The 25,382-nt window shown below is 41.8% G+C and overlaps 1 protein-coding gene across 2 annotated transcripts in view; it reads right to left on the bottom strand.

Annotated features, from left to right (window-relative positions):
- Positions 1-25,382, bottom strand: part of YTHDC2 (YTH N6-methyladenosine RNA binding protein C2) — a 92,556-nt gene that overhangs the window by 33,197 nt on the left and 33,977 nt on the right. For both annotated transcript variants that reach the window (XR_016235034.1, XM_051834534.3), the window contains exons 8-17: positions 23,072-23,179; positions 21,323-21,471; positions 20,366-20,501; positions 16,953-17,079; positions 16,716-16,781; positions 8,407-8,585; positions 7,755-7,851; positions 7,586-7,673; positions 7,428-7,508; positions 3,340-3,422 (exon numbers count right to left, since the gene is read on the bottom strand). Coding sequence is in view for 1 of the 2 variants with exons in the window: in XM_051834534.3 (XP_051690494.1) it covers positions 3,340-3,422; positions 7,428-7,508; positions 7,586-7,673; positions 7,755-7,851; positions 8,407-8,585; positions 16,716-16,781; positions 16,953-17,079; positions 20,366-20,501; positions 21,323-21,471; positions 23,072-23,179 (1,114 nt within the window). In the remaining variant the exon portion in view is untranslated. The remainder of the gene's footprint in view (positions 1-3,339; positions 3,423-7,427; positions 7,509-7,585; positions 7,674-7,754; positions 7,852-8,406; positions 8,586-16,715; positions 16,782-16,952; positions 17,080-20,365; positions 20,502-21,322; positions 21,472-23,071; positions 23,180-25,382) is intronic.

Genomic DNA, 25,382 nt, shown 5'->3' with positions numbered 1-25,382 from the left:
GGGAAGCAGCAGAAAAATATCAGCCATGTCACTGTAAAGCAAGTCAGGGATGCATATTCCGAGTGACAGGGATATAGGACTATCCGGAACCTCAGAGAGTTCAGAAGCCAGAGAGGAAACATAACTTAGGCAGCTCTACTTGGATTTTCCACAATCAACTCAATCTCAACACAATCAAGTTAATCCTTCTCCTTAACTTAAGTACTTCCCATTATCCCTGTGTGACACTGTACCACCATCCAATTCTCTAAGACAGAAATCTGGATGACATCCATGATTCCCAAGCCATGGATATATAATCTATCACCAGTATTACACTAATATCTTTTGAATCAATTATCTACTTTATTTCCACCACTGTTCTAACAATGTATGTTACTCTCAACTCTCTGCTATGTAAAAGAAAATTTTAATGGAAGAACTTCTGCTGGGGCCAGGGCATAGCAGGTAAAGCCGCCACCTGCAGGGCAGGCATCCCATATGGGTGCTGGTTCGAGTCCCGGCTGCTCCACTTCTGATCCAACCCCCTGCTAATGTGCTAATGGGAAAGCAGTGGAAGATGGTCCAAGTCCTTGGGCCCCAGCACCCATGTGGGAGACCAGGAAGAAGCTCCTGGGTTCAGATACGTCCAGCTTTGGCCAATGCCGCTATTTGGGGAGTGCACCAGTGGATGGAAGATCTCTCTTTCTCTGCCTCTCCATAACTCTGCCTTTAAAATAAATAAATCTTGGGGCCGTCACTGTGGCACAGCAGGTTAATGCCCTGGCCTGAAGCACCTGCATCCCATATGGGCGCCAGTTCAAGACCCAGCTGCTCCACTTCCAATCCAGCTCTCTGCTATGGCCTGGGAAAGCAGTAGAAGAGGGCCCCTACACCCACATGGGAGACCTGGAAGAAGCTCCTGGGTCCTGGCTTTAGATCGGCGCAGCTCCGGCCATTGCTGCCAACTGGGGAGTGAACCATTGGATGGAAGACACCTCTCTCTCTCTCTCTCTCTCTCTCTCTCTCTCTCTCTCTGCCTCTCCTCTCTCTGTGAAACTCTGACTTTCAAATAAATAAGTAAATCTTAATAAATAAATAGATAGATAAATCTTACCAAAAAGAGAGCAGGGGGGGGGAGAGAGAGAGACAGCGAGCGAGAGCGCTTCTGCTGGGTCCTCCCACCATCATTTGTCTCTACTAATCCATTCTCTAAAAACCTTAAAGAATGCTATAGTCATGTCATCTATCCCCTCTTTTTCATATTTGAAAAAGAGACAGGAAGAAAAAATGATCCATAGGTCTGCTCCCGAACTTTCAGCTCATCTTTCACTATTCTTCACTAAAATAAACTGCAATAAAAAACTCTCCTGCTCACTCCTATCGCAGGCATTTGCCATTCTTCTGTGCCCCTCAGAAATGCCCTTCTACAATCTTCTACAATTCTTCTTGATTCATATCTCAGAATCGATGCTAACACTCTAGAAGCATTATCCAGCTGTAGCACAGATCACAAAGCACTGTAATTGCTTAATTACTGAACCCCAACATGAAGTGTAACATTTGCCCCCACTTAAACCTCACCCATCAGCTATAGTTTATTAATTACTTGCAGAATAAAGGTTTTCAACACATGGTTGTTGAAAAAATGACAAAACTTCCATAATTTCTGACCTTTATCATCCATAATACAAATCACATAGTAAAATTAGTAACTACAAACAAAACATAAAATGAATACAGTATCTTCTCCCAAGAGCCCAACAAATCCCCTTTCTCAGAGTAATCAAACTCAGTTTTTAATGTGTCTCCCAAACTTCGCACTGTATTTGTATCTGAGTACGTACACACACACATACCCCTATTTTTTCACAAGAGACTCCCAAATGTGTGTTCAGTACCTTACTTTTACCAATACATCCCGAAAATCCATTCCGAATAAAAACACGCAGCTCTACATCTTCCCTTCTAACAGGTGCCTCATAGGCCACTGTAGGTCACAATACAACTTATTTAATCACATCCCTGCTGATGAACACCACACCATTCCCACAGCTGTAATTATTACAAAAAACAATGCTGCAGAGAACATTCTTAAACATACATCTTTGTGCATTTGTGCAAGTATAACCAGGACAAATTATGAGAAATGGAATCAACAATCAAATGGTAGTTCTGGGCTTTAAAAAAGTTAAAATTACCCTCTAAAGAAGTCAATCAATCTACACTGCCATCAGCAAAATATGAAAGCCTACTAGCCCATATTTTTGCCACTATGTTGTGTGTACTGTGAAACACTGTGATCAACACCAACCTGACAATCAAAAGAATTGCTTCACTCGCATTAATTCTGGTATTTATGAGAGCACACGTGAGGTTAGTGTATTAACAGGACATAAACACATTTTTGTTAACACATTTTGGTTAACTGCCCATTTATGCCCTTTATCCATCTGAATTGGATTATTGTTTTTATTGGATTATTATTTGATTTTAAACAGTTTTCTTAATATAAAAACATATTAGTACTTTATCCTATATTTCAAAGGTTTAGAACCTTTACTTTTGTTTTTTAAACTTCTTAAATCTTCTTAGGGTAGATTATTGGGTTTTTAATTATAATCTAAATTTGACCTGTAAGAAAGTATTGGCATTAAGCTACATGCGGCTGCTCAAAACCATATGCTTGTTCCACTTGGCTCGCTCCTGGCCTGCTCTCTGCTTGGTATGGATCCAATCCAACTTAGCCTCTAGATTTCCCCTCCTCCCCTAAATAAAGCCCTCATTTTCCTGCACATTTCTCTCACTGAATAAAAAGCTTAAAACTTTTTAAAAAAGTATTAAAATAGGCCGGCGCCGCGGCTTACTAGGCTAATCCTCCGCCTTGCGGCGCCGGCACACCGGGTTCTAGTCCCGGTCAGGGCGCCGGATTCTGTCCCGGTTGCCCCTTTTCCAGGCCAGCTCTCTGCTGTGGCCAGGGAGTGCAGTGGAGGATGGCCCAAGTCCTTGGGCCCTGCACCCCATGGGAGACCAGGAGAAGCACCTGGCTCCTGCCATCAGAGCAGCGCGGTGCGCCGGCCACAGCGCGCCAGCTGTGGCGGCCATTGGAGGGTGAACCAACGGCAAAAAGGAAGACCTTTCTCTCTGTCTCTCTCTCTCACTGTCCACTCTGCCTGTCAAAAAAATAAATAAATAAATAAAGTAAATAAAAGTATTAAAAGAATCCACTTTGCAAAAATAATAAAAATTAAAGCTAACATGAAAACTAATATTTTATAGAACATAGAATATACAATGAAATACATGAAGATGTTTCCATTTTATAAGCAATTAAAAGAATACAAATTAAAGATACATTACCTGCCTTTTCGCTGTATGGCACTAGCTTTGGAAATCCATACCATTTTTAACATTGTAACAAAATTCAGTGCATCAAAGGATTTCTGTAATATTTAAATCATTTTTGTGTTAAAGCATAGAAAGTATTTTAGAGGAAATACCAAAAAAATGCTATCAACATGTTTTTAAAAGATCTATTCATCTGAAAGGCAGGCAGATCAACAAAGAAAAAAGGAGAGACAGAGAGAGAGAGGCATCTTCCATCTGCTGGTTCATTCCCCAAATGGCCGCCAAATATCAGGTCTGGGCCAGGCCGAAGCCAGAGGCCAGGAGCTCCATCTGGGTCTCTCAATGGGTGGCAGAGACCCAGGTACTTGGGCCATACTCTCCTGCCTTCCTAGGAACACTAGCAGAGAGCTGGATGGGAAGCAGAACAGTCGGCACTTGAACCAGCACTCAGATATGGGATGCCAGCTTCACAACTAGTAGCTTAATACACTGCACCACGATGTGGACCCCTGTCATCAACATATTTTAACAGGTCAAGTTTAATTCAAAACCCCTCTTGATTACAAAAGAGTACTGATTTTTTAAAATCTAGATTTTTTGGTAATAAAAATTGTAAGTAAAAAAAAAGTAAAATAAAACTAACAGAGCTACAAAACGTCCCCATTCTGTGCTTTGCTGAGCTATCTGCTGTGCCAGCCACAGCTGGGAAATGGCAGGCAGTTCTCATCAGAGGTCAAGACCAGAAGAGAAGTGACCGGTTCTTCTGAGGTCACATTTCTACCAGATTCACACCATTGTGGGGAACAGGAGAGACCACGGAAGGACATTTCTGAAACACTTTTCAGGGAGCTGACCTGAAAAAGTGAGGATAACAACAATCACTAAACTAATCTTATCCCAAAGCAAGGAATTTTTAAACTCTTCTACTTTACCTGATGGTAGACTATTAATGAAGTTAGCCTAGCCTGAATGTCATAAAGGAAAAACTATAAAGACCCATTAGTACCCCCACACTTCCTTAATGGATCTAAAATGAAAATCTGTAGAAAAGTATTGTAAATGAATACATTCCTAACAGAACATATACTTCAATCCTCTATAACTTTTTTCTTTATAAAATAACTACACTGAGCAAATAAAATGTATTCTCATAATAGTTTAATTAAAGAACTTAAAAAATATATTGCTTATTTAGTTTTATATAAAACACCACACTTGTCATTTTTGTACAGAAAATGACTTTTGGCACTACCACCATGCTTAAACTGTGCTTTACTAGATAATTAATACATAAAGGAATTAACATCTAAGATATTCAAAATTTCTTTCATCAGCACTATATCATTTTAGAGAAATAAAACCTGAATCCTCGTTAGCTCACCAATCAGAGAATTAGTGATTATATTCACTACTGTCTTATTACCAAAAAAAGTATCCCTCTTTTATAGTATCCAGCTGTAATGAGCATGATCATATTTTATTCAAAAATTAGATCCTCTGTAAGATATTCCTAAAAGTTACATTGACCTTACAAAGCAATTCATTTTTCACATTAAAATGATGATTTATATCCACTAAACAAGAAATATACTGTTTTCCACAACATGAATAGTATCTCTCCCCTTGGATAAATCAATTACTTCTATCATTTTTTTCCTCCTTTGTGAATGGACAGATCAAAAGTTAGGGGTTGGGGCCGGTGCTGTGGCCCAGCGGGTTAACACCCTGGCCTGAAGCACCAGCATACCATATGGGCACCAGTTCTAGTCCGGACCGCTCCTCTTCCAATCCAGCTCTCTGCTGTGGCCTGGGAAAGCAGTAGAAGATGGCCCAACTGCTTGAGCCCCTGCACCCACATGGGAGACCCGGAAGAAGCTCCTGGCTTCGGATTGGTGCAGCTCCGGCCATTGCGGCCATCTGGGGGGTGAACCATAGGATGAAAGACCTCTCTCTTTCTTTGCCTCTCTTCTCTCTATGTAACTCTGACTTTCAAATAAATAAATAAATCTTTTTTAAAAAAGGGGCACTGAGAATTTCTGGACATTCCAATACTGAAGAGAAATAAACACTGCCTTTTATTTATATCAAGGGTTGGTAAATTGTTTTTGTAATGGGGCAATTAGCAAGTATTTTGGGCTTAGAGAGTGCCTTAATTGCAATTACTCAAATCTTTCAAACTGTAGTATGAAAGCAGCAATATAATACGTCAAAGAGTACAGGTGGGGAATCCTATTTTACTGCTTAGCTACAAACTCTTGACACCTAGCTTATGTATTTGCTTCCTTCAGCACAGTTCTAGGGTTTTTTTGTTTGGTTTTAGGATTTATTTATTTGAAAGTCAGAGTTACAGAGAGGGGGAAAAGAGGGAGAGAGCTCTTCCATCTCTTGGTTCACTCCCCAAATGGCTACAATGGCCGGGGCTGGGCCAGGCAGGAGCCAGGAGCAGGAACTTCTTCGGGATTTCCCAAGTGCTGCAACAGCCCCAGCTGGGCCAGGCAAGGGCCCAAGCACTTGGGCCATGTACTGCTGCTTTCCTAGGTGCATTAGCAGGGAGAACTGGAAGTGGAGCATCCGGGACTCAATCTGGTATACATAAGGGATGCCAGCATCACAGGCGGTAGCTTTATCTGCTATGCTACAACACTGGCCCCCAGCATAGTTCTCTCAATATTTTATGAATACTTACTATTTGTGAGGCACTAGGGATATGAACAACATAGACATAGTCTGCATCCACACTAGCAAGAAAACACACAAAATACGAAATAATCTATGGTGGACATTGTGACACAGCAATTGAAACTGCTAATTAGGATGCCCAAATCCCATACTGGAGTGCTGGTCCAAGTCTTGCCTACTTTGCTTCCAATCCAGTTTGTGTTAATGCCTGAGAGGCAGCAGATGATGGCCCAAGTACTTGGGTTCCTGTAACCTACATGGAAGATACATATTAGGCCGGCGCTGCGGCTCAATAGACTAATCCCCCACCTAGCAGTGCCGGCACACCGGGTTCTAGTCCCAGTTGGGGCGCCGGATTCTGTCCCGGTTGCCCCTCTTCCAGGCCAGCTCTCTGCTGTGGCCAGGGAGTGCAGTGGAGGATGGCCCAAGTGCTTGGGCCCTGCACCCCATGGGAGACCAGGAGAAGCACCTGGCTTCTGCCTTCGGATTGGCGCGGTGTGCCGGCCACAGCGGCAATTGGAGGGTGAACCAACAGCAAAGGAAGACCTTTCTCTCTGTCTCTCTCTCTCTCACTGTCCACTCTGCCTGTCAGAAAAAAAAAAAAAAAAAAAAAAAGATACACATTAGGTTCTAGGCTCCTGGATTCATGACAACCCTGGCTGTTGTAGGCATTTGGGGACTGAACAAGTGAACAGAAGATGTCTGTCTGTCTCCCTCTCTGTCACTCTGCCTTTCAAATAACTAAATAAAAACTTTAAAATATACATGTAATTGAATTCCCACACTGTGTGGCACAATTTTCAATGTAACTAGTCAAATCCCTTACTTTTTCATATTATTTAGTGAGCAAAAGCTAAATTTTTGCACACTTTATTAAAATAACAAAAGAAATCCTATATACTGAACTATTTACGGTAGAATATTTCCTACAATGAAATCAACATTTGCTAAGTTAAATTTATCTAGAAAAAGAAATGTCTCTAAAACAGTGAATTCTGCAGCCGGCATTGTGGCATAACGGGTAAAGCTGGCGCCTGCAACACCAGCATCCCATGTGTGCACCAGTTCATGTCCCAGCTACTCCATTTCTGATCCAGCTCCCGCTAATGTGCCTGGGAAAGCAGCAGAGGGTGGCCCAAGTGCTAGGGTCCTTGCACTCACGTGGGAGATCAGGAGGAAGCGCCTGGCTCCTGGCTTCAGCCTGGCCTAGCCCTGGCCTTTAGGGAGTGAACCAGTGGATGGATGGATCTCTCTCTCTCTCTCTCTTTCTCTGTATGTGTGTGTGTGTGTGTGTAACTCTGCCTTTCAAATAAAATAAATGTTTTATTAAAAAAAAGTGAATTCTGCTTATAGACAAGCAGTTGTTGTACTGGAACTGAACCTTCCTCATTTAAGTAAAAATATAACTTATCCATACATACCTCTTTTACCTTGCCAGAATCAATAACAAAGACAACATCATTAACCGTGATGCTGGTTTCAGCAATGTTGGTGGAAAGGATCTACAAGATATAATTTTATAATTAATATTAAAATAGAACCAATGACTAAAAATATGCAAAGATTTTATGACACTTACTATTTTTCGAACACCTGCTGGTGGGTTTTTTAATACCTTCTTCTGATCAGATGTTTGCATATTTGAATGAAGCATAAAGACTTGATATCTGTTAAAAATTCAAAGAAAAATATATACTATAGTACCTTTCCACTGTCTTCAACAACATATATAAAGTTTTAACTTTTACCTATGTGTATTGTCAGCAAATCGTTTGTCATCAAAGAGAATACGATCCCTCAGTCCAACAATTTCATCATATCCAGGTAGGAAAATTAATACTGCACCTTGGGGAAGAATATTTTTTAAATATTAAATTTCTCTGTGAAATCAGAGACAATCAAGAGAACTAATTATAAGGAACTCTATCTTAAGTCTTAGGTGATGGTAAACTGTCATAAACATTATCAGTGAAATTATATAAAATGTGTACAATCAAAATATTAGTTTTTAAATCAGAATATAGGCCAGCGCTGTGGCTCACTTGGCTAATCTTCTGCCTGAGGCGCCAGCACCCCGGGTTCTAGTCCCGGTTGGGGCGCAGGATTCTGTCCCAGTTGCTCCTCTTCCAGTCCAGCTCTCTGCTGTGGCCCAGGAAGGCAGTGGAGGATGGCCCAAGTGCTTGTGCGCTGCACCTGCATGGGAGACCAGGAGGAGGCATCTGGCTCCTGGCTTCAGATTGGCACAGCGCCGGCCATAGTGGCCATTTGGGGAATGAACCAAAGAAGGAAGACCTTTCTCTCTGTCTCTCTCTCTCTCTCACTGTCTAACTCTGCCTGTCAAAAAAAAAAAAAAAAAATCAGAATATAGCTTTTGTTCCAGCCCTTTCAGAAAATACTTACCAGCATCACAACTATGGCAGATATTGTACAGAAGATGCATGATTAAATCCAAGTCTACCTTTTCATCATCAAAACTATGATGATAAGCTTTCAGGAGTTCTCTGTCTTCTGCACTGAGGTCATTTCCATTGGTTTGAACCAGAGAACTTTCATCCAGATTTCCAAATTCCAATGAAGCACTTAAAAAATAGATAAATAAATAAAAGGCCAGGTCTATTTTCACTAAAAAGATTAACTCTTAAAGGTCAGTAATTCCTATTTTGTCCTTTGTCAAATTTCCAATATATCTTAAGGAAGGTAAGTGACAATGGCATAGCTATAATATGTTTTTGCCTCTAGTATGCTATTCAAAGTAAAACTTGGCAATGAGTGCTTTTAAAAAAACACAACTTGAACACATTTATCCAAAGAAAATAGACAAATGACCTATCAAAACATGAGTAGATGATCATTATCAGTAGTCATCAAGGAACACAAATCAAAATCAGAATGAAATACCATTTCACATGGACTAGGATGGCTACAACTAAAAAGACAGATAGTCACAAGCGTTGCAGAAGATGTAGAGAAATAGGAATTCTCATACAGTCCTTGGGGAGGGATGTGTAAAAATGGTGCACCTACTTTGGAAACAATACAGCAGCTCCTCAAAAGGTTAAGCACAGTGTTACCATATGCCCTGGCAATCCTCTCCTTTATAACAAATTAAATGAAAAACAAAAACACCACCAGAATCCACAAATATCTGCCAGTTAGAAAAATTTTGTATACAAATGTTCATATCAGAATTATCCCTAATAGTTAAAAAGTGGGAACTGCCCAAATGTTCATCAGTTCACAAACATACAATCTGTGGTATATCCACAGACTGGAGTATTTTTTACTCAGTCACAAAAAGAATGCTACAATACAGGTGGATCTTGAAAATGTTGTCGTAAGTGAAAGACAGCCACAAAGATCACATGTAATGCAATTCCACTGACACGACATGTCCAGAAAACACAAACCTAGACAGACAGGCGGTAGGTTAGTCGTTGGCTTACGGCTGGGAGATGTGGGGGAAAGGGGAATGACTGCTAACGGATAGAGGCTTGCAGATTGTGGTGACAGCGCCCAAGACTGAACATATGAAAAACCATCAGACTGTACATTGAAACTGGCAAAGTTTAAGGTATATGAATTCTATCTCAATAGAATTATTTAAAAACAAAAACTTTGTGTTTTCATTTATATTTTAATAGGTTGTTCCTAATTATTCACTATTATGAACTAGACTCTGATGGATAAGTTACATTAAAAACTCTATAGACACTAGCTTAATAGGGCTGTTTACTAACTAATTCTATATGAAATGTAGGTTGATTATGCTATCTTTCCAAAAGCCAGAATCAGCATAAATTTCTAAAAAAGGCCGGGTGTTTTGGTCTAGCAGTTCAGCCACAGGTTGGAGTACCCAGTTTGAATCCCAGCTCTGTCCTCACTAACTTCCTGCTAGTGTGCACCCTGGGGCTCAACAGGTGATGCTCAAATAGGTAGGTCCCTGCCAGCCAGTGGGACACCTAAATTTAGTTTTTCTGCTCCCAGTTTTGGCCTGGCTCAGCCTTGGCTATTGCAGGCATTTGGGGAGTAAACTGGAAGCTCTCTTTATCTCCTCTCTGTCTCTAAAAGAAAATAAAACATTGCTAAAATAAACACCTTGCTTCTCCATCCTGTATGTAAAAGTATGAACTACTGTTACCATCAGTAATTATCAATAGCATAATTTAAAAGCTCCACAAGATTTCTAACTTCAGTTCTGCCTAACCTCTCTCTTTCTTTTTTTTTCCTAACCTCTCTTAAAGAGCTTGCCAGAAAAATAATGTCTGTTTTCAATAGGGAAAATATTAAACTTAGGCAACTTTACACTTGAATTTCAAAATCTATTGTAAAACACTCTAAGTTTCTTGTTTATTACTCTTTCATAGATGAAATTAGAAGACATATTCTTTGCTTAAACATATAAACTTTAGATATCAATTACAGATTATGTAGCAAACTTTAGCTTTTTGAGGCAGGTGTTTGGCCTGGGATACCCACTAGCACCTAGGTTCAAGTTCTGGCTCTGTTCCTAATAAAGCCCAAGTTGTGAGGCTGCAAATAACAGCTCATGAGACTTGTCAGTTCCTGGCTTCCAGCTTCAGCCTGGCCTAGCACTAGCCTATGTTACGGGCATTTAGAGAACCGAGCCTTTTCTATTTCTTTCTGTCTCCTTTTCTCTGTCCTTATTTCTCAGTCTCCTAAAACAATTTTTAAATTTAACTTAAAACTATGGGACCGCCGCTGTTAGCAGGTAAAGCCACCGCCTGCAGTGCCGGTATCCCATATGGGCGCTAGTTCAAGTCCCAGCTGCTCCACTTCCAATCCAGCTCTCTGCTGTGGCCTGGGAAAGCAGTAAAGACGGCCCAAGCGCTTGGGCCCCTGCACACGCGTCGGAGACCCGGAAGAAGCTCCTGGCTCCTGGCTTCGGATCGGCTCAGCTCCGGCTGCTGCGGCCAATTGGGGAGTGAACCAGCGGATGGAAGACCTCTCTCTCTCTCTCTCTGTCTCTCCTCCTCTCTCTCTAACTATTTTTTTTTATTTTTTTTTTTTTTACTATTTATTTGACAGGTAGAGTTGTAGACAGTGAGAGAAAGAGAGACAGAGAGAAAGGTCTTCCCTCTGTTGGTTCACTCCCCAAATAGCCCCTACGGCCGGCGCTGCGCCAATCCGAAGCCAGGAGCCAGGTGCCCCGTCCTGGTCTCCCATGTGGGTGCAGGGGCCCAAGCACTTGGGCCATCCTCCACTGCCTTCCCAGGCCACCGCAGAGAGCTGGATTGGAAGAGAAGCAACCAGGACTAGACCCCGGCGCCCATATGGGATGCTGGTGCTACAGGCGGAGGATTAACCAAGTGAGCCATGGTGCTGGCCGCTCTGTGTAACTCTTTCAAATAAATAAATATTAAAAATAAAAACTAAATAAACCTAAATATGTGTGTATGAGTAACTTTAAATATTTGAAATTACAATTGATAACATCACGACCAAAAGAATAAAAAGAAAACCCAGGGGCTACACTGTGATGTAATGCGTTAAGCTTGCAATGCAAACATCCCATATCAGAGTGACTGTTCCAGTCCCAGCTACCCCACTTTCACTGCAGCTTCTTGCTGATGCTCCTGGGAAGGCAGTGGAAGATGGCCCAAGTGCTGGGGCGCCTGCCTTTAACCTGGCCCAGTTCTAGCTGTTGTAGCCATTTAGGAAGTGATCCAGCAGATGAAAGATCTCTATTTCTCTCTGATCTCTTTTTCTCTCTCTCTCTTTACTCTCTGTCACTCTGCCTTTCAAATAAATAAATCTTTACAAAAAAAAAAAAAAGTCCAGTTAGCCACGATGATTGTTTTACTTGGTACTCTGTAGTGTCTACTGAAAGAAGGTAAAGAACAGGGGTTGGCACTGTGGCACAGTGTATCAAGCCACCATTCGCAACCCTGGCTTCCTATATCAAGATTGCTTGCTTAAGTCAAGGCTGCTCCTCTTCTGACCCAGCTCCCTGCTAATGTGCCTGGGAAAGCAGCAGCAGATGATCCAGGTACTGGGGCCCCTGACACCCATGTGGGAGATCAGCATGGAGTTCCAAGGCTCTTGGCTTCAACCTGGCTCAGCCCTGGCCACTGCAGCCATTTGGATGGTAATCCAGTAGACAGAAGATCAATCTCTCTCCCTCTCTCTCTCTCTCTCTCTCTCTGCCCTTTCTCTGTGTCGCTCTGCCTTTCTAACAAAATAAATCTTTAAAAAGAAAAATACAGAAAACATTCAAAGTGTTAGCATTAAAAGGATTGCAAGCTCTCAGTGTGATTATTAAAATGATCACAAAATCGACCTTATCAGAATTAGTAACTGGATCTATCATTATTACCATTTCATAAAATTAAAATACACAATTTCATACTTTATGCATTTATTGTTGTGGGCATTTGGTGAGCTAACCAGTAGATGGAAGATATCTGGCTCTTTCTGTCTTTCCATCACTTTTTTTTTTTTTTTAAAGATTTATTCATTTGAAACGCACAGTTACAGAGAGGCAGAGGCAGAGAGAGAGAGTGGTCTTCCATCCACCAGTTTGCTCTTCAAATGGTCGCAATGGCTGGAGCTGCACCAATCTGAAGCCAAGAGCCTGGAGTTTCTTCTGGGTCTCCAATGTGGGTGCAGGGGCCCAAGCACTTGGACCATCTTCCACTGCTTTCTCAGACTATAGCAGAGAGCTGAATCAGAAGTGAAGCTGCCGGGACCAGAACCAGCGCCCATTTGAGATGCCAGGACTGCAGGTGGCAGCTTTACCTGTTATGCCAGGGTAAAGCTACCTTTCAAATACATAATAAATTTATCCCAAAATCTGTAATCATTTAAAAGATAATTAGAATGGGGTCACAGGATTTTTAAAGTGCCTATACAGCCTTTCTGATTTTTTATAATGAAAAATACATATTCATAGTGTTAATTTAAAAATGGTCTCATAAAAGTTATAACAGGGGCTGGTGTTGTGGAATAGTGGGTTGGGCCACTGCCTGCAATGCTGGCATCCCATATTGGAGCTCTAGTTTGAGTCCCTGCTGCTCTGCTTCTGATCTAGCTCCCTCTGATGTGCTTGGAAAGACAGCAGAGGATGGCCCAGTTGCTTAGGCCCCTGCCAACCACGTGGGTGACCTGGATGGAGTTCCAGGTTCCTGGCTTTGGTCTGGCCCAGGACCAGCTGTTGTGGCCATTTGGGGAGTGAATGAGGGAACGGAAGATCCTTCTCTCTCTCTGTCACTTCCTCTATCTCTCACTCTGCCTTTCAAACAAAAAATAGAATAAATGTTTCTTCAAAAAGGTATAACAGACTAGGACTTTTTCAAATGCTTTAATCATTTTAGTATTTAATGGCAAATTTTTAAGCAACATGTATCTATTTACTGATTTAATCAATTAGTCATTATCTGTGAACCTCTAACTAATGAAAAATGAGGTTACTCAGCCAGCACTGCAGCTCACTAGGCTAATCCTCCGCCTGCGGCGCCAGCACACCGGGTTCTAGTCCCAGTCAGAGCACCGGATTCTGTCCCGGTTGCTCATCTTCCAGTCTAGCTCTCTGCTGTGGCCCAGGAGTACAGTGGAGGATGGCCCAAGTGCTCATATCTAGGCACTGTTCTTGAACAAAGCAGACAAGATCACTACATTCTAGTGTGGAGAAGAGACAGACAACCAACAAAAACAATAAATACACAAATTACATCATATATCAAAGAGTGGTAGGTTCCAAGAATACAAAAAAGAGTCAAGCAGGCTAAGGAGGATAAACAGTGCAGAGGTGGACTGCGGTACTGAGCAGAGGAGATCTGGGGGCCATGAAGACGGAATCTGGACAAAGGTCTGTGCTCTACTCCTGTCGCCTAGCATACTGACTGTTTCAGGAACATAATATCTATTACGGTTTTTGATATGCTTTCTTCTGGTCACTGATCCTTAGTTACATCCTACTTCCAAGGTTTTATGTCACTACTGCTGTTTGTTTTGTTTGATTCGTTTGAATTATGGGTGTTTTCCCGCCTCAAACGTCTGTTGATCAATCCTTAGCAGTTTGTTCCTTTTTAAAGAGTAAAGAATCAAAAAAAAAAAAAAACTCTGTGAGTACATATTACTGAGTCATCTGATTTAAAGATGGTCACATCTTGTGTTTGGAAAACACAAATCACCTAAAATTCTAAATAGGCCTGGTCTAGTTTTCCAGGAAAGAATTCTCAAGTTTTCTTTAAAAGAACATGAAATTCTAACAGGGAAAGGTAAAGTGGGTGGTAGAAAGAACAGACCCTATTTCAAATTTCAGTCTAGAGATTTTCACTTAAATCTTTCTTATTTTTAAAGTTTTATTTTATTTTACTTTATTATTTTCTCATTTATTTGAGATGCTGAGTTATAAAGAGAGGGAGAAACAGAGAGAAAGGTTTTCCATTCTCTGGTTCACTCCTCAAATGGCCGAAATGGCTGCAGCGGGGTCAATCCAAGGCTAGGGCCTCCTCTGGGTCTCCTGAGCACAGGGACCCAAGCACTTGGGCCACCTTCCACGGCTTTCCTGGGCCATAAGCAGAGAACTGGATCAGAAGAGGAGCAGTCAGGACACAAATGGGCGCCCATATAGCATGCAGGCACCACAGACAGAGGCTTAGCCTACTACGTCACAGTGCCAACCCTAATCTTTTAAAGATTTATTTAACTGAATGGCAAAGTGACACAGGGAAAAGGAGAGAGAGCGTGAGAGAGATCCGACATCTGCTGATTCATTCCCCAAATGGCCCAACAGTCATTTCTGTGGCAGAAGTCAGCACACACGTGAAAGGGGCCCAAATAGCTGAGCCCTCTTCTACTGCCTTCCCAGGTGCATTAGCAGGAAGCTGGACTGGAAGTCGATCTATGAGGCATTCAGTTATAGGATGCTAGAATGGAATGTGACACTGGGGCACAAAATCCTTTCCCTGTATGGTACCTTACCCCTACTTTTCCACTGTGCCTGGGAACCCCACGTTCAAACCCTCCATGGCTAATTATTTAATAACTCTGAGTCCAAAGCCTCTGTAGCTTAATTTTTTATAAACCTATTTCTGACCAAAGTGAGGAAGGGATATCACCTGATGGCGAGGAGAAGGGGATCTGGAGTTCTCAATGCTCATCAGAGAGAATTTCAACCCTTTCTGCTATTTTTTAGCATCACTCTCCCCTTTAAGAGGTATCTGCTTCTTTGAAAGGTCAGTGACAGAGAAACAGACATATTTCATCTGCTGGTTCACTTCCCAAATGGCTTCAACAGCCAGGTCTTGGCCGGGCCTCCTGGTGTCCCACACGCATGGCAGTAGCCAAAGCAATTGGGCCATCTGCTGCCTTCTCAGGTGCATTACCAGGAAGTTGCACTGGAGGTAAAACTTCAGAGATTGAATCAGCACTCCCACATGGAATGCAGGCATCTAAGCCCACGCAGTGGCTTAACCCACTGTGCCTAACATCAGCCCCCAGCCCCTTCTTTCACTGCTTGCTTCAAAGGCAGCCAGATGACTCTCCAGGATTCTAAAGCAAAAGTGAGGCGTTTCTCATTACCACTGTGAGTTTTTTTAATCCTGCTGATCTGATTATCACTGATTTGTTAGCTATTTATCATCCAAAACTTAACTACATCTTCCATCAGCTGACGTGTCCTCTTCCATTCACTTTGTCTCTGTCAGTTTATATCTTTAATATTGCTTCATTTTAGTGAGTTAGTGAGTAAGTTCAGAGAGAAACGCATTTGTTGTATCTATTAACTTCTGTTTGTTTTTTTGTTTTTTTATTTTTATTTTTTTGACAGGCAGAGTGAACAGTGAGAGAGAGAGACAGAGAGAAAGGTCTTCCTTTGCCGTTGGTTCACCCTCCAATGGCTGCCGCGGCTGGCGTGCTGCGGCCAGCGCACCGCGCTGATCCGATGGCAGGAGCCAGGAGCCAGGTGCTTTTCCTGGTCTCCCATGGGGTGCAGGGCCCAAGCACCTGGGCCATCCTCCACTGCACTCCCTGGCCACAGCAGAGAGCTGGCCTGGAAGAGGGGCAACCGGGACAGAATCCGGCGCCCCAACCGGGACTAGAACCTGGTGTCCCGGCGCCACTAGGCGGAGGATTAGCCTAGTGAGCCGCGGCGCCGGCCCAACTTCTGATTTTTTTAAACAAAACTGAAAATAACAGAACTATAAAACACAATATAAAAAAAAAGGGGGGGGGGGGGGCGGCGCCTTGGCTCACTTGGTTAATTCTCTGCCTGTGGCGCCGGCAACCCAGGTTCTAATCCTGATTGTGGTGTCGGATTCTGTCCCGGTTGCTCCTCTTCCAGGCCAGCTCTCTGCTGTGGCCCGGGAAGGCAGTGGAGGATGGACCAAGTGCTTGGGCCCCTGCACCCGCATGGGAGACCAGGAACAAGCACCCGGTTCCTGGCTTTGGATTGGCGTAGCACCAGCCATAGCGGCCATTTGTGGGATGAACCAACAGAAGGAAGACCTTTCTCTCTGTCTCTCTCTCTCTCTCACTGTCTAACTCTGTTAAATTAAAAAAACAAAACAAACAAACAAACAAAAAAACCACACGAGAATCACAAAAAAAAACAAAAAATCACAAAAAAAAAACTTAGAATCACAAAAAGAGAAATTCTAGCAAAGACTACAAATATTTGTATATTCTATGATTTACATGATTATTTTTAAAAACAAGTAGGATTAATTAAAAATAGTATGAACTTTTACCTGTAAGATTCCAGAAGGTCCACAACTTCAGTCTGCCCAAAGTGTTTAGCCCAATCTAAAGCCATCCTGTCAAATTCAAAATTATAAAACTAATCACCATTTATTCAGCCATTAGTGACGTGCAAGCACTCATTACACAAGAGCTTTTATTATAAAGACGAATGTAAGAAATCAAAAAAGGCCTGTGCAGCTCTACAAGAACTACACAGAAAGGATGGAAGGTAAGTTTCCAATCACCAGCCATTTGACGCTTTGCTGTGGACGTTGGCTCCCATGCTAATTAACTGCTCCACTTGACTGGTGAAGCCTCGTCCTGCAGCAACCATCAGAGCTGTGGCGCTGGTCTCACTGTGTCTGTAGTCAACTGAAAGAAGGAAAAGGTAAACAGAACTGCTGAATGTCCAAATTCTTAAATTATTAAAACATTTCAGTTTTTATAAAAATTTAAACAGTAAAACTGAATAAAGAATTAACCCAGGACTTGTTCCTTCACTTTTCAATATAGCATTATTTAACTAACCCCTAACTCAGATCATTCAAGCAAATCTGTTATTAATACACCCTCAGTATAAAAAGGATGCAACAGGGGCCGGCGCTGTGGCTCAGCGGGTTAACACCCTGGCCTGAAGCGCCTGCATCCCATATGGGCGCCGGTTCTAGTCCCACTGCTCCTCTTCTGATCCAGCTCTCTTCTATGGCCTGGGAAAGCAGTAGAAGATGGCCCAAGTCCTTGGGTCCCTGCACCCATATGTGAGACCTGGAAGAAGCTCCTGGCTTCTGACTTTGGATCGGCACAACTCCGGCCGTTGCAGCCATCTGGGGAGTGAACCAGAGGATGGAAGACCTCTCTCTCTGTCTCTACCTCTCTCTGTCACTCTGCCTATCAAATAAATAAGATACATCTTTAAAAAAAAAAAAAAAAAAAAAGGATGCAACAGAAACTGTTAGCTGCAAGGCAGAAGAAAAAAACAAAAGGTTGTTTAAATGGAAAAGGAAAGATATTAACTCACAGAATCCTTAAGAGTCCTTCTAAATTTAAATGTCATCTTGATCACCAAGTGACAATACATAGAGAATTAAAAATTTAATTTTATGAATAATTAGTAATGAATCCTTCAAAACTTACAAAGCAAAGTTTGAGATAATTTTGTTGTTTTTTTTTACTTTTAATCTTCCACTATTCCAGGCTATATTTTCCAAAATGCTTAATTAGACTACCTTCTTCTCAGAGAGGACTTTTATAATCACCGGACTAAAACTGAAACTTTTTCATTATTTCTGCTTATCCTGCTGTTATTTATAAACTCATACTTTCATTATCTGTCATCATACTTTTTTTAAAGCTTATTTTCATCTTATTTGGAAGGCAGAATAAGAGAGAGAGAGAAAGATCTCCCATTCACTGGTTCACTCCCCAAATGCCTCCAACAGTCAGGGACAGGACAGGCCAATGCCAAGAGCCCAGAACTCACACCAGGTTTTCCCACATAGGTGGCAGAGACCCAAGTATTTGGGCCACCTTCCACTGTTTTCCCAGGAACATTAGCAAGGAGCTGGTTTGGAAGTGCAGCAGCCAAGACTCAAACCAATACTCCAGCATGGGATTCCACATAGCAAGCAGCAGCTTAACCCACTGCACCACATCACCATTTTCCCAGTAACATTTTTGAAAGATCAATCTGATTGTTCTATGGAGAACAGACAACAATAACATAAAAACAGAAGCAGTTAAAGGACTGCTACTGTAGACCAAAAGAAGAATTTGGGCTTTGCAGGACAGTGCAATGTAGTCAGATTCAGCATTTATTTCAGCGAGTGAAGCCATCAGGATTTGCACATGAATTTTATGCAGAGTGTGACAGCCAAGTCAAAGAGGAGCAAATGTACGCTCCAGTGCTTTAACAACTTACTGAAAAGGGAAACACAAAAGGAAAAGTAATTGAAGGAGGTTAGTGTGGAGGGGATCAAAAATTGTTTGGGACATATCCAACTTTATTACCCTAACAGGCATTAAAGGCAATGCGGATGTCAGGACTGGAGAGCGGAATTAGGGTCATTTAAGATAGATACATATAGGACAGGTATTTGGCTCAGCAGTTAAGACACTGCCTGAAATGCCCACATCTCCTGGATTCAACTCCTAGCACCATCTCTAGATTGCAGCTTTCTGCCAATGTACAGAAGGCAGCAGGTAAGGATGGTTCACGCACTTGGATCCTTGAACCCACACAGAATACTAGCATTGAGTGCCTGTCTCCTGGCTTTGGCCTGCCCAGCCCTAACTGCTACAGGCATCTGGGGAGAGAATAAGTACAAGATCTCTGTCTCTGTTTCGGTCTGTCTGCCTCTCTCTCTCTCTCTCTCTCTGCCTTTCAAACAAATAAATAATAAAACTAAGATAGATATTTAAAGAAATGAGTAGGTGAGATATATAGGTAGTAAGTAAATATATAGAAATAAAGCCAAGGATTTCATATTTAAAAGTCAGAAAAAAAGGCCGGCGCCGCGGCTCACTGGGCTAATCCTCCGCCTAGCGGCGCCGGCACACCGGGTTCTAGTCCCGGTCGGGGCGCCGGATTCTGTCCCGGTTGCCCCTCTTCCAGGCCAGCCCTCTGCTGTGGCCAGGGAGTGCAGTGGAGGATGGCCCAGGTGCTTGGGCCCTGCACCCCATGGGAGACCAGGAAAAGCACCTGGCTCCTGGCTCCTGCCATCGGATCAGCGCGGTGCGCCGGCCGCAGCGCGCTGGCCGCGGCGGCCATTGGAGGGTGAACCAACGGCAAAGGAAGACCTTTCTCTCTGTCTCTCTCTCTCACTGTCCACTCTGCCTGTCAAAAAAAAAAAAAAAAAAAAAAAAAAAAAAAAAAAAAAAAAAAACAGAAGCCTCCTGCAAAGGAAACCAAAAATTAGAGCCAGGGAAATGAAAAGAAAATAAGCCAAGGGTGGAATATCATTAAGTCGACTGAACAGAATGTTTGTAGAAGGAGTGATCGATAAAGCTATAGTGATATGAACGCTGAAGGGTCTACGTGAGGAAACAGACTAACTGACATCTAAATCCCTTTCCAGAACTGACTTCCTGCCTCCTGCACAGAAGCCTCAGGATTCTCACTTACCTCTGGTTGCCAATATCTACCTTAATCAACTACTAAAATCAGGGCAACTCATCAGTGAAAACACAATACATGGCATAAAATATATACAAGTGAAGGAGAACTTGGGCCCATATAACAAAAGATGTACCATAATTTTTCATTTACTAAATTAATAATCTAGAACAAAGGTTATTAACCACTTATTCTTCCTTTTTTTGAAATAATAAATTTTGAGAATCCAAGAGACAATTTCCCTCAAGGGGACCAGAACATATGTATATACACAACACATATACATAAAAGCATTCTTGCAAAAAACGGTCATGTATTTATATACCACATGTATATACTCTGGAGATACTTGGCTACAAACCCCTGATTTAATACAGTATCTACTCTACTATGGTATCTACAAGATTTGTTTGCTCATATGAAATAAATCATCTAAAAGAATAAATTATTGTTATGTACAAAAAATACAGTACATATATCTTGCATTAAACTATACTTCTTCCATGAAGAATTAAAACAGCAATAAAAGAAATTAAATAAACTCACCACTAACATTTTCTGTTAAAATAAGGTGAAAAACCTGAGCAAAAGCATCAATATCTTTATGTAGCCATATATCAGAAAGACAGGCATCCATTTCCTTTATTAACCATGGCTCAAGGCAATTCACATCTTTTTCTGTCTTTTAAAAAAAAAAAAGCAGTGATTATAAATTACCTCACAGCTTAACACTGGCATTCAAAGAATGTTCAATGGCCACAAGAGCTACTCACCAAATAATATTATAGCATTTAAAGTTTCGACACAGAAGTTTCTCGTTTCATCACAAACATTATCATTCACAATACTACATCCTGTCCTTACACTCATCCTTTAGGTGAGAATGAGCTTGTCAACAAAGGACTATGACCTGGTCACAATACTAACTGTGCTTCACATAGATGTGTTTCTGATAGATGTTGCTAAATGGACCAAACACACCACTGGTTCTCTCTTCCAACTGGACATCAGAGGAAGCATCATCTAGACCTTTTAAAAACGGATGGTAGGCCCCAGCTCAGAATCTCTGGTGCTGGGGGCCCAGATCGCACAGGGCTTATAAAGCTCCTCGGGTGATCTAATGTGCAGCCGTGCTTAAGAACCACTGATTTATATGACAGAACGCTATTCACTGACCCAGTGGGTCTTCCTCATACTAAATATACCTTTTAGACATTCTTTAGAAGTATTTTCTAAAGCACTTACATAACTCATTTGTTGCAACAGAACTGTTAAAAACTGTTAACAGACTACAAGCATCTCTGCATTAAGTTCCTTTCCACAGAGTCATAAAATTATTTTCCAAAACATAGAAAAGTTGCTCTGGAAAAATCTGTTGTAGCCTAGGATAATCTAAAAGAATTACCCTTCAATTACGAAATAAAGAATTGTAATCTCATAAAATGTTCTTTAATCTATACAATTTTCACTCAAAGTATCAGCGTGAAGCCAGTGAGGTCTTACCAGCTGGCTAAAGGCAGCATCACCACCATCATCCAATAAATCATACTCCTCAGTCACATTTGGAACAGTTCTCTGCCTCTGAGACTCAGGCTTGAGAGTATTCTCTTGAGCCGAATACCATTCGGTAAGTGTGGTCTGTTGTTTCTCTTCTAAATTAATCGCCAAAGAAAGAAATAAGTGTATCAGTTCTTTCCTTTTTGAAAAGTATTCCCTTATTTTCAAAAATTAAAGTGAATCTTTAAGTTGGCCTTATTCTGCTGTTACTTTTTTAAAAATACATTGAGAATATTCAATAAAATATACTATGCTGAACCATAAGGACACATGAAATTGTCCCTTAATTCATCCTGAAGTAAGGAGTGACTTCTAAGAAGCCCAGAATTAAAAGTAATCTTTATCTGTATTGTTGAAATCAAGTACTAACGTTCATATATCACTTTGTGGAAAACCATTTATTGAACTTCTACCACAATGCCAGTTGTCTGAGATACAACAATTATATGCAATTTTCATCTTCAAAAGTTTCAAGATCTAAGATTTCATAATTTCCACATCAGAGACTCCACACTAGCCAGTGAAATATGCATTGCTAATTATATTTTTCAAGCGAAGGATCCAAATAATTATTTATTTGTGGAAGGTCATATAGAGGAAACAAAAGAATCAAAACATCTTTTGTGATAAATAATGAAGCTCAAGGTAAGTAAAAGAAATGTAAGCCCTAATTTAAAAGCTGAGATACAGGGGCTGGTGCTTTGGCCTAGTGGGCTAAGCCTCTGCCAGTGGCACCCGTATCCCATATGGGCGCCAGCTCATGTCCCAACTGTTCCTCTTCCAATGCAGCTCTTTGCTATGGTCTGGGAAATCAGTAAAGATGGCCCAAATGTTTGGGCCCTCGCACCCATGTAAGAGATCTGGAGGAATCTCCTGGCTCCTGGCTTCGGACTGGCTCATCTCTGGCTGTTGCAGCCATCTAGGGAGTGAACCAGCAGATGGAAGACCTTTCTCTCTGTCTGTAACTCTACCTCTCAAATAAATAAATAAAATCTTTAAATATGAATAAATAAATAAAAGCTGAGACACAGGATAAGCCAATAAAAGACATTTTAAATAATGACACTCTCAAAGTACAGATGCAGGGAGTTAAGACACCAGTTAAAACACCTATGTCCGATATTGGAGTGCCCAAATTCAATGGCCAGTCCAGCTGCTGATTCCAGCTTCCGGCCAGTGGTCTTTGGGAGGCAGCAGGTGATGTCTCTTGTAGCTGGATTCCCACCACTCCCACAGGAAGCCTGTTTAGCATTCCCAACTCTCAGTTTCCAGTTTGGGCCACCCCTCATACCCCACCCCACTCCCACCACTGCAGGCATCTGGCAAGTGAATTAAAAAATAAAGTACACATGTAATCCTCTAACAAAAGCAGGATTTAGAAACCTTGACATTTCTACGAAAGATAAGGCTGTCACTGCTCACATGCTCTTTTACTTCCTCCAATCTACTTCCCTTAAAATGCTGGTTCCACCTCTGGGTGCAGACACTCAAATCTTCAATTCTGGCAACCTCTTGCAGTTCTTCTCCATACATTGTAACTTCTGGACATAAACCAGAATGCCAGGGTACATCTGGGACATTATAATAATTATGCACAAGAAAAAATATACTTCTACCTCCATAATTTAATATTCCAAATACTACAAAAAGTCACTATCAATAGAAATTTCTTTTGTATTTGAGTAAAATTCTTACCTCGCTGCTTTTCCTTTTTGTACTTTAACATTTCCTTGTTTGTATATCCAGTAGTTCTTAAGATATCTTCCAGAAACATTTCTTTCACTTCAAATGGTCTTCCCTGTACTAAATAATAGAAATAGTTTACTTGTATCAAGATAATTTACATAAAGACAAGAACCCAAGCTCATGAACCTAAGTATACCAAAAAAAGTTCTAAAATTTAAGATTTTCATACCATACGTTAAAAATATAACTTTTGGGGCCAGGGCTGTGTCTTAGTGGGTAAAGCCACTGCCTGCAGTGCCAGTATCCCATGTGAGTACCAGTTTGAGTCCCGGCTACTCCACTTTCAATCAAGCTCCCTGCTAATATGCCTGGAAAAGCAGCAGAAGATGGCCCAAGACCTTGGGCCCCTACACCTACATGTGAGACCTGGAGGAAGTTCCTGGTTCCTGGATTCATATCAGTCCAGCTCTGGCCGTTGCAGCCATTTGGTGAGGGAGCCAGTGGATGGAAGGTCTCTCTCTCTGCCTCTACCTCTCTGTAACTCTGCCTTTCAAAGGAAAGAATAAATCTTTAAAATATATATATATATGTATGTATATATGTTTGTGTGTGTGTATGTATGTGTTTGTGTGTGTATATACATATATATGCATGTAACTACTTTGGGGGCCACAACTGTGGCAATGGTTAAGCCACTGCCTGCAACACCAGTATCCCGTGAGCACTGGTTCAAGTCCTGGTTCACTTCAGATTCACTCCCTGCTAAAGCGCTTAGGAAAGCAGCAGAAGATGGCGCAAGTGCTTGTGGCCCTGTCACTCCGGAGGGAGACCTGGATGGAGTTCCAGGCTCCTGGCTTCGTTGCAATCAAATGGGGACTGAGCCACCGGATGGCAGATTTCCCTCTCTGTGTGTCTCTCCCTCCTCAGTAACTCTGCCTTTCAAATAAAATAATTTTTAAATATGTATATATATGTAACTTTGATTTACAAATAATTATAACAGACAACTGTTAACAGATAACTGTCTGTTATTTAAAACAATGATTAATTTTTCTTGGTTATTTTCCAGTATGTATTATCTTCTTATACAGCGTGTATTATCTACTTATGGCATCACGTTGGGCACCAAGAATACAAATGTTAAGTAGAAACAGAGCTACCTCCTGCCTGCTTTACAGTAAATGAACAAAAAAGACAAACATTAATTCAACAATCAAGAATATAAATGAAAAATTAGAATTTCAAAATGTTCTATGAGAGAGTTCTATAGAGAAAAATATTAGGTAGTATATAATAGTGGGACTTTACCACATCAAGAGAAGGGGATGGGGGCCGGAGCTGTGGCATAGCAGGTAAAGCCATTGTCTACAGTGCCAGCATCCCATATGGGCACCGCTTCGTATTCCGACTGCTCCACTTCCGATCCAGCTCTCTGCTATGGCGTGAGAAAGCAGAAGATGGCCCAAGTCCTTGGGCCCCTTCACCCGCGTGGGAGACCCGGAAGAAGCTCCTGGCTCCTGGCTTCGGATTGGCTCAGCTCCGGCCATTGCGGCCAACTGAGAAGTGAACCAGCGATGGAAGACTTCTCTCTCTCTCTGCCTCTCCTTCTCTCTCTGTGTAACTCTTTCAAGTAAATAAATAAATATTTTTAAAAAGAGAGAGAGAGAAAAGGGGATAGGAGCTAGTGTTGAGGCACAGCAGGTTAAGTCTCTGCTCGAAATGCCAGCATCCCAAATCAGATTGCCAGTTGTCTTACTAAGGGTTTAGGTCTCTCCTGAAATAAAGGCCGAAGAATTAAACTCTGGAGAATCTCAGCACCACCAGAATTCCACTTTGGAAAAGGCCGCCGCTACAATGTAACGGATACTACAGACAGGAGAAGGGGTGCATCAGACCAGGGAGGAAGCAGTGCAACAGTTCAGGTGAAAAAGGACAACAACTTGTATGAGATTAGTTACAGTAAAAGCAGAAAACAGGCAGATACACAAAGACAGGAGGTAAAATCCACAGAATTTACCATCGTATTAAATAAGAAAGGAAAAAAAAGAAGGGTAAGTTTTCTTTTTTTTTTTTTTTTTTTTTTTTGACAAGCAGAGTGGACAGTGAGAGAGAGACTGAGAGAAAAGTCTTCCTTTGCCATTGGTTCACCCTCCAATGGCCGCCGCGGCCGGCGCACCGCGCTGATCTGATGGCAGGAGCCAGGTACTCATCCTGGTCTCCCATGGGGTGCAGGGCCCAAGCACCTGGGCCATCCTCCACTGCACTCCCTGGCCACAGCAGAGAGCTGGCCTGGAAGAGGGGCAACCGGGACAGAATCCAG

The sequence above is a fragment of the Oryctolagus cuniculus genome, chromosome 6, assembly GCF_051225735.1.
Source record: "Oryctolagus cuniculus isolate XC-2025 breed Fujian yellow rabbit chromosome 6, ASM5122573v1, whole genome shotgun sequence".
Classification (NCBI taxonomy): Eukaryota; Metazoa; Chordata; class Mammalia; order Lagomorpha; family Leporidae; genus Oryctolagus; species Oryctolagus cuniculus.
The sequence above is the reverse complement of the archived record's forward strand: the minus strand, read 5'-3'. Positions and strand labels throughout refer to the sequence as shown.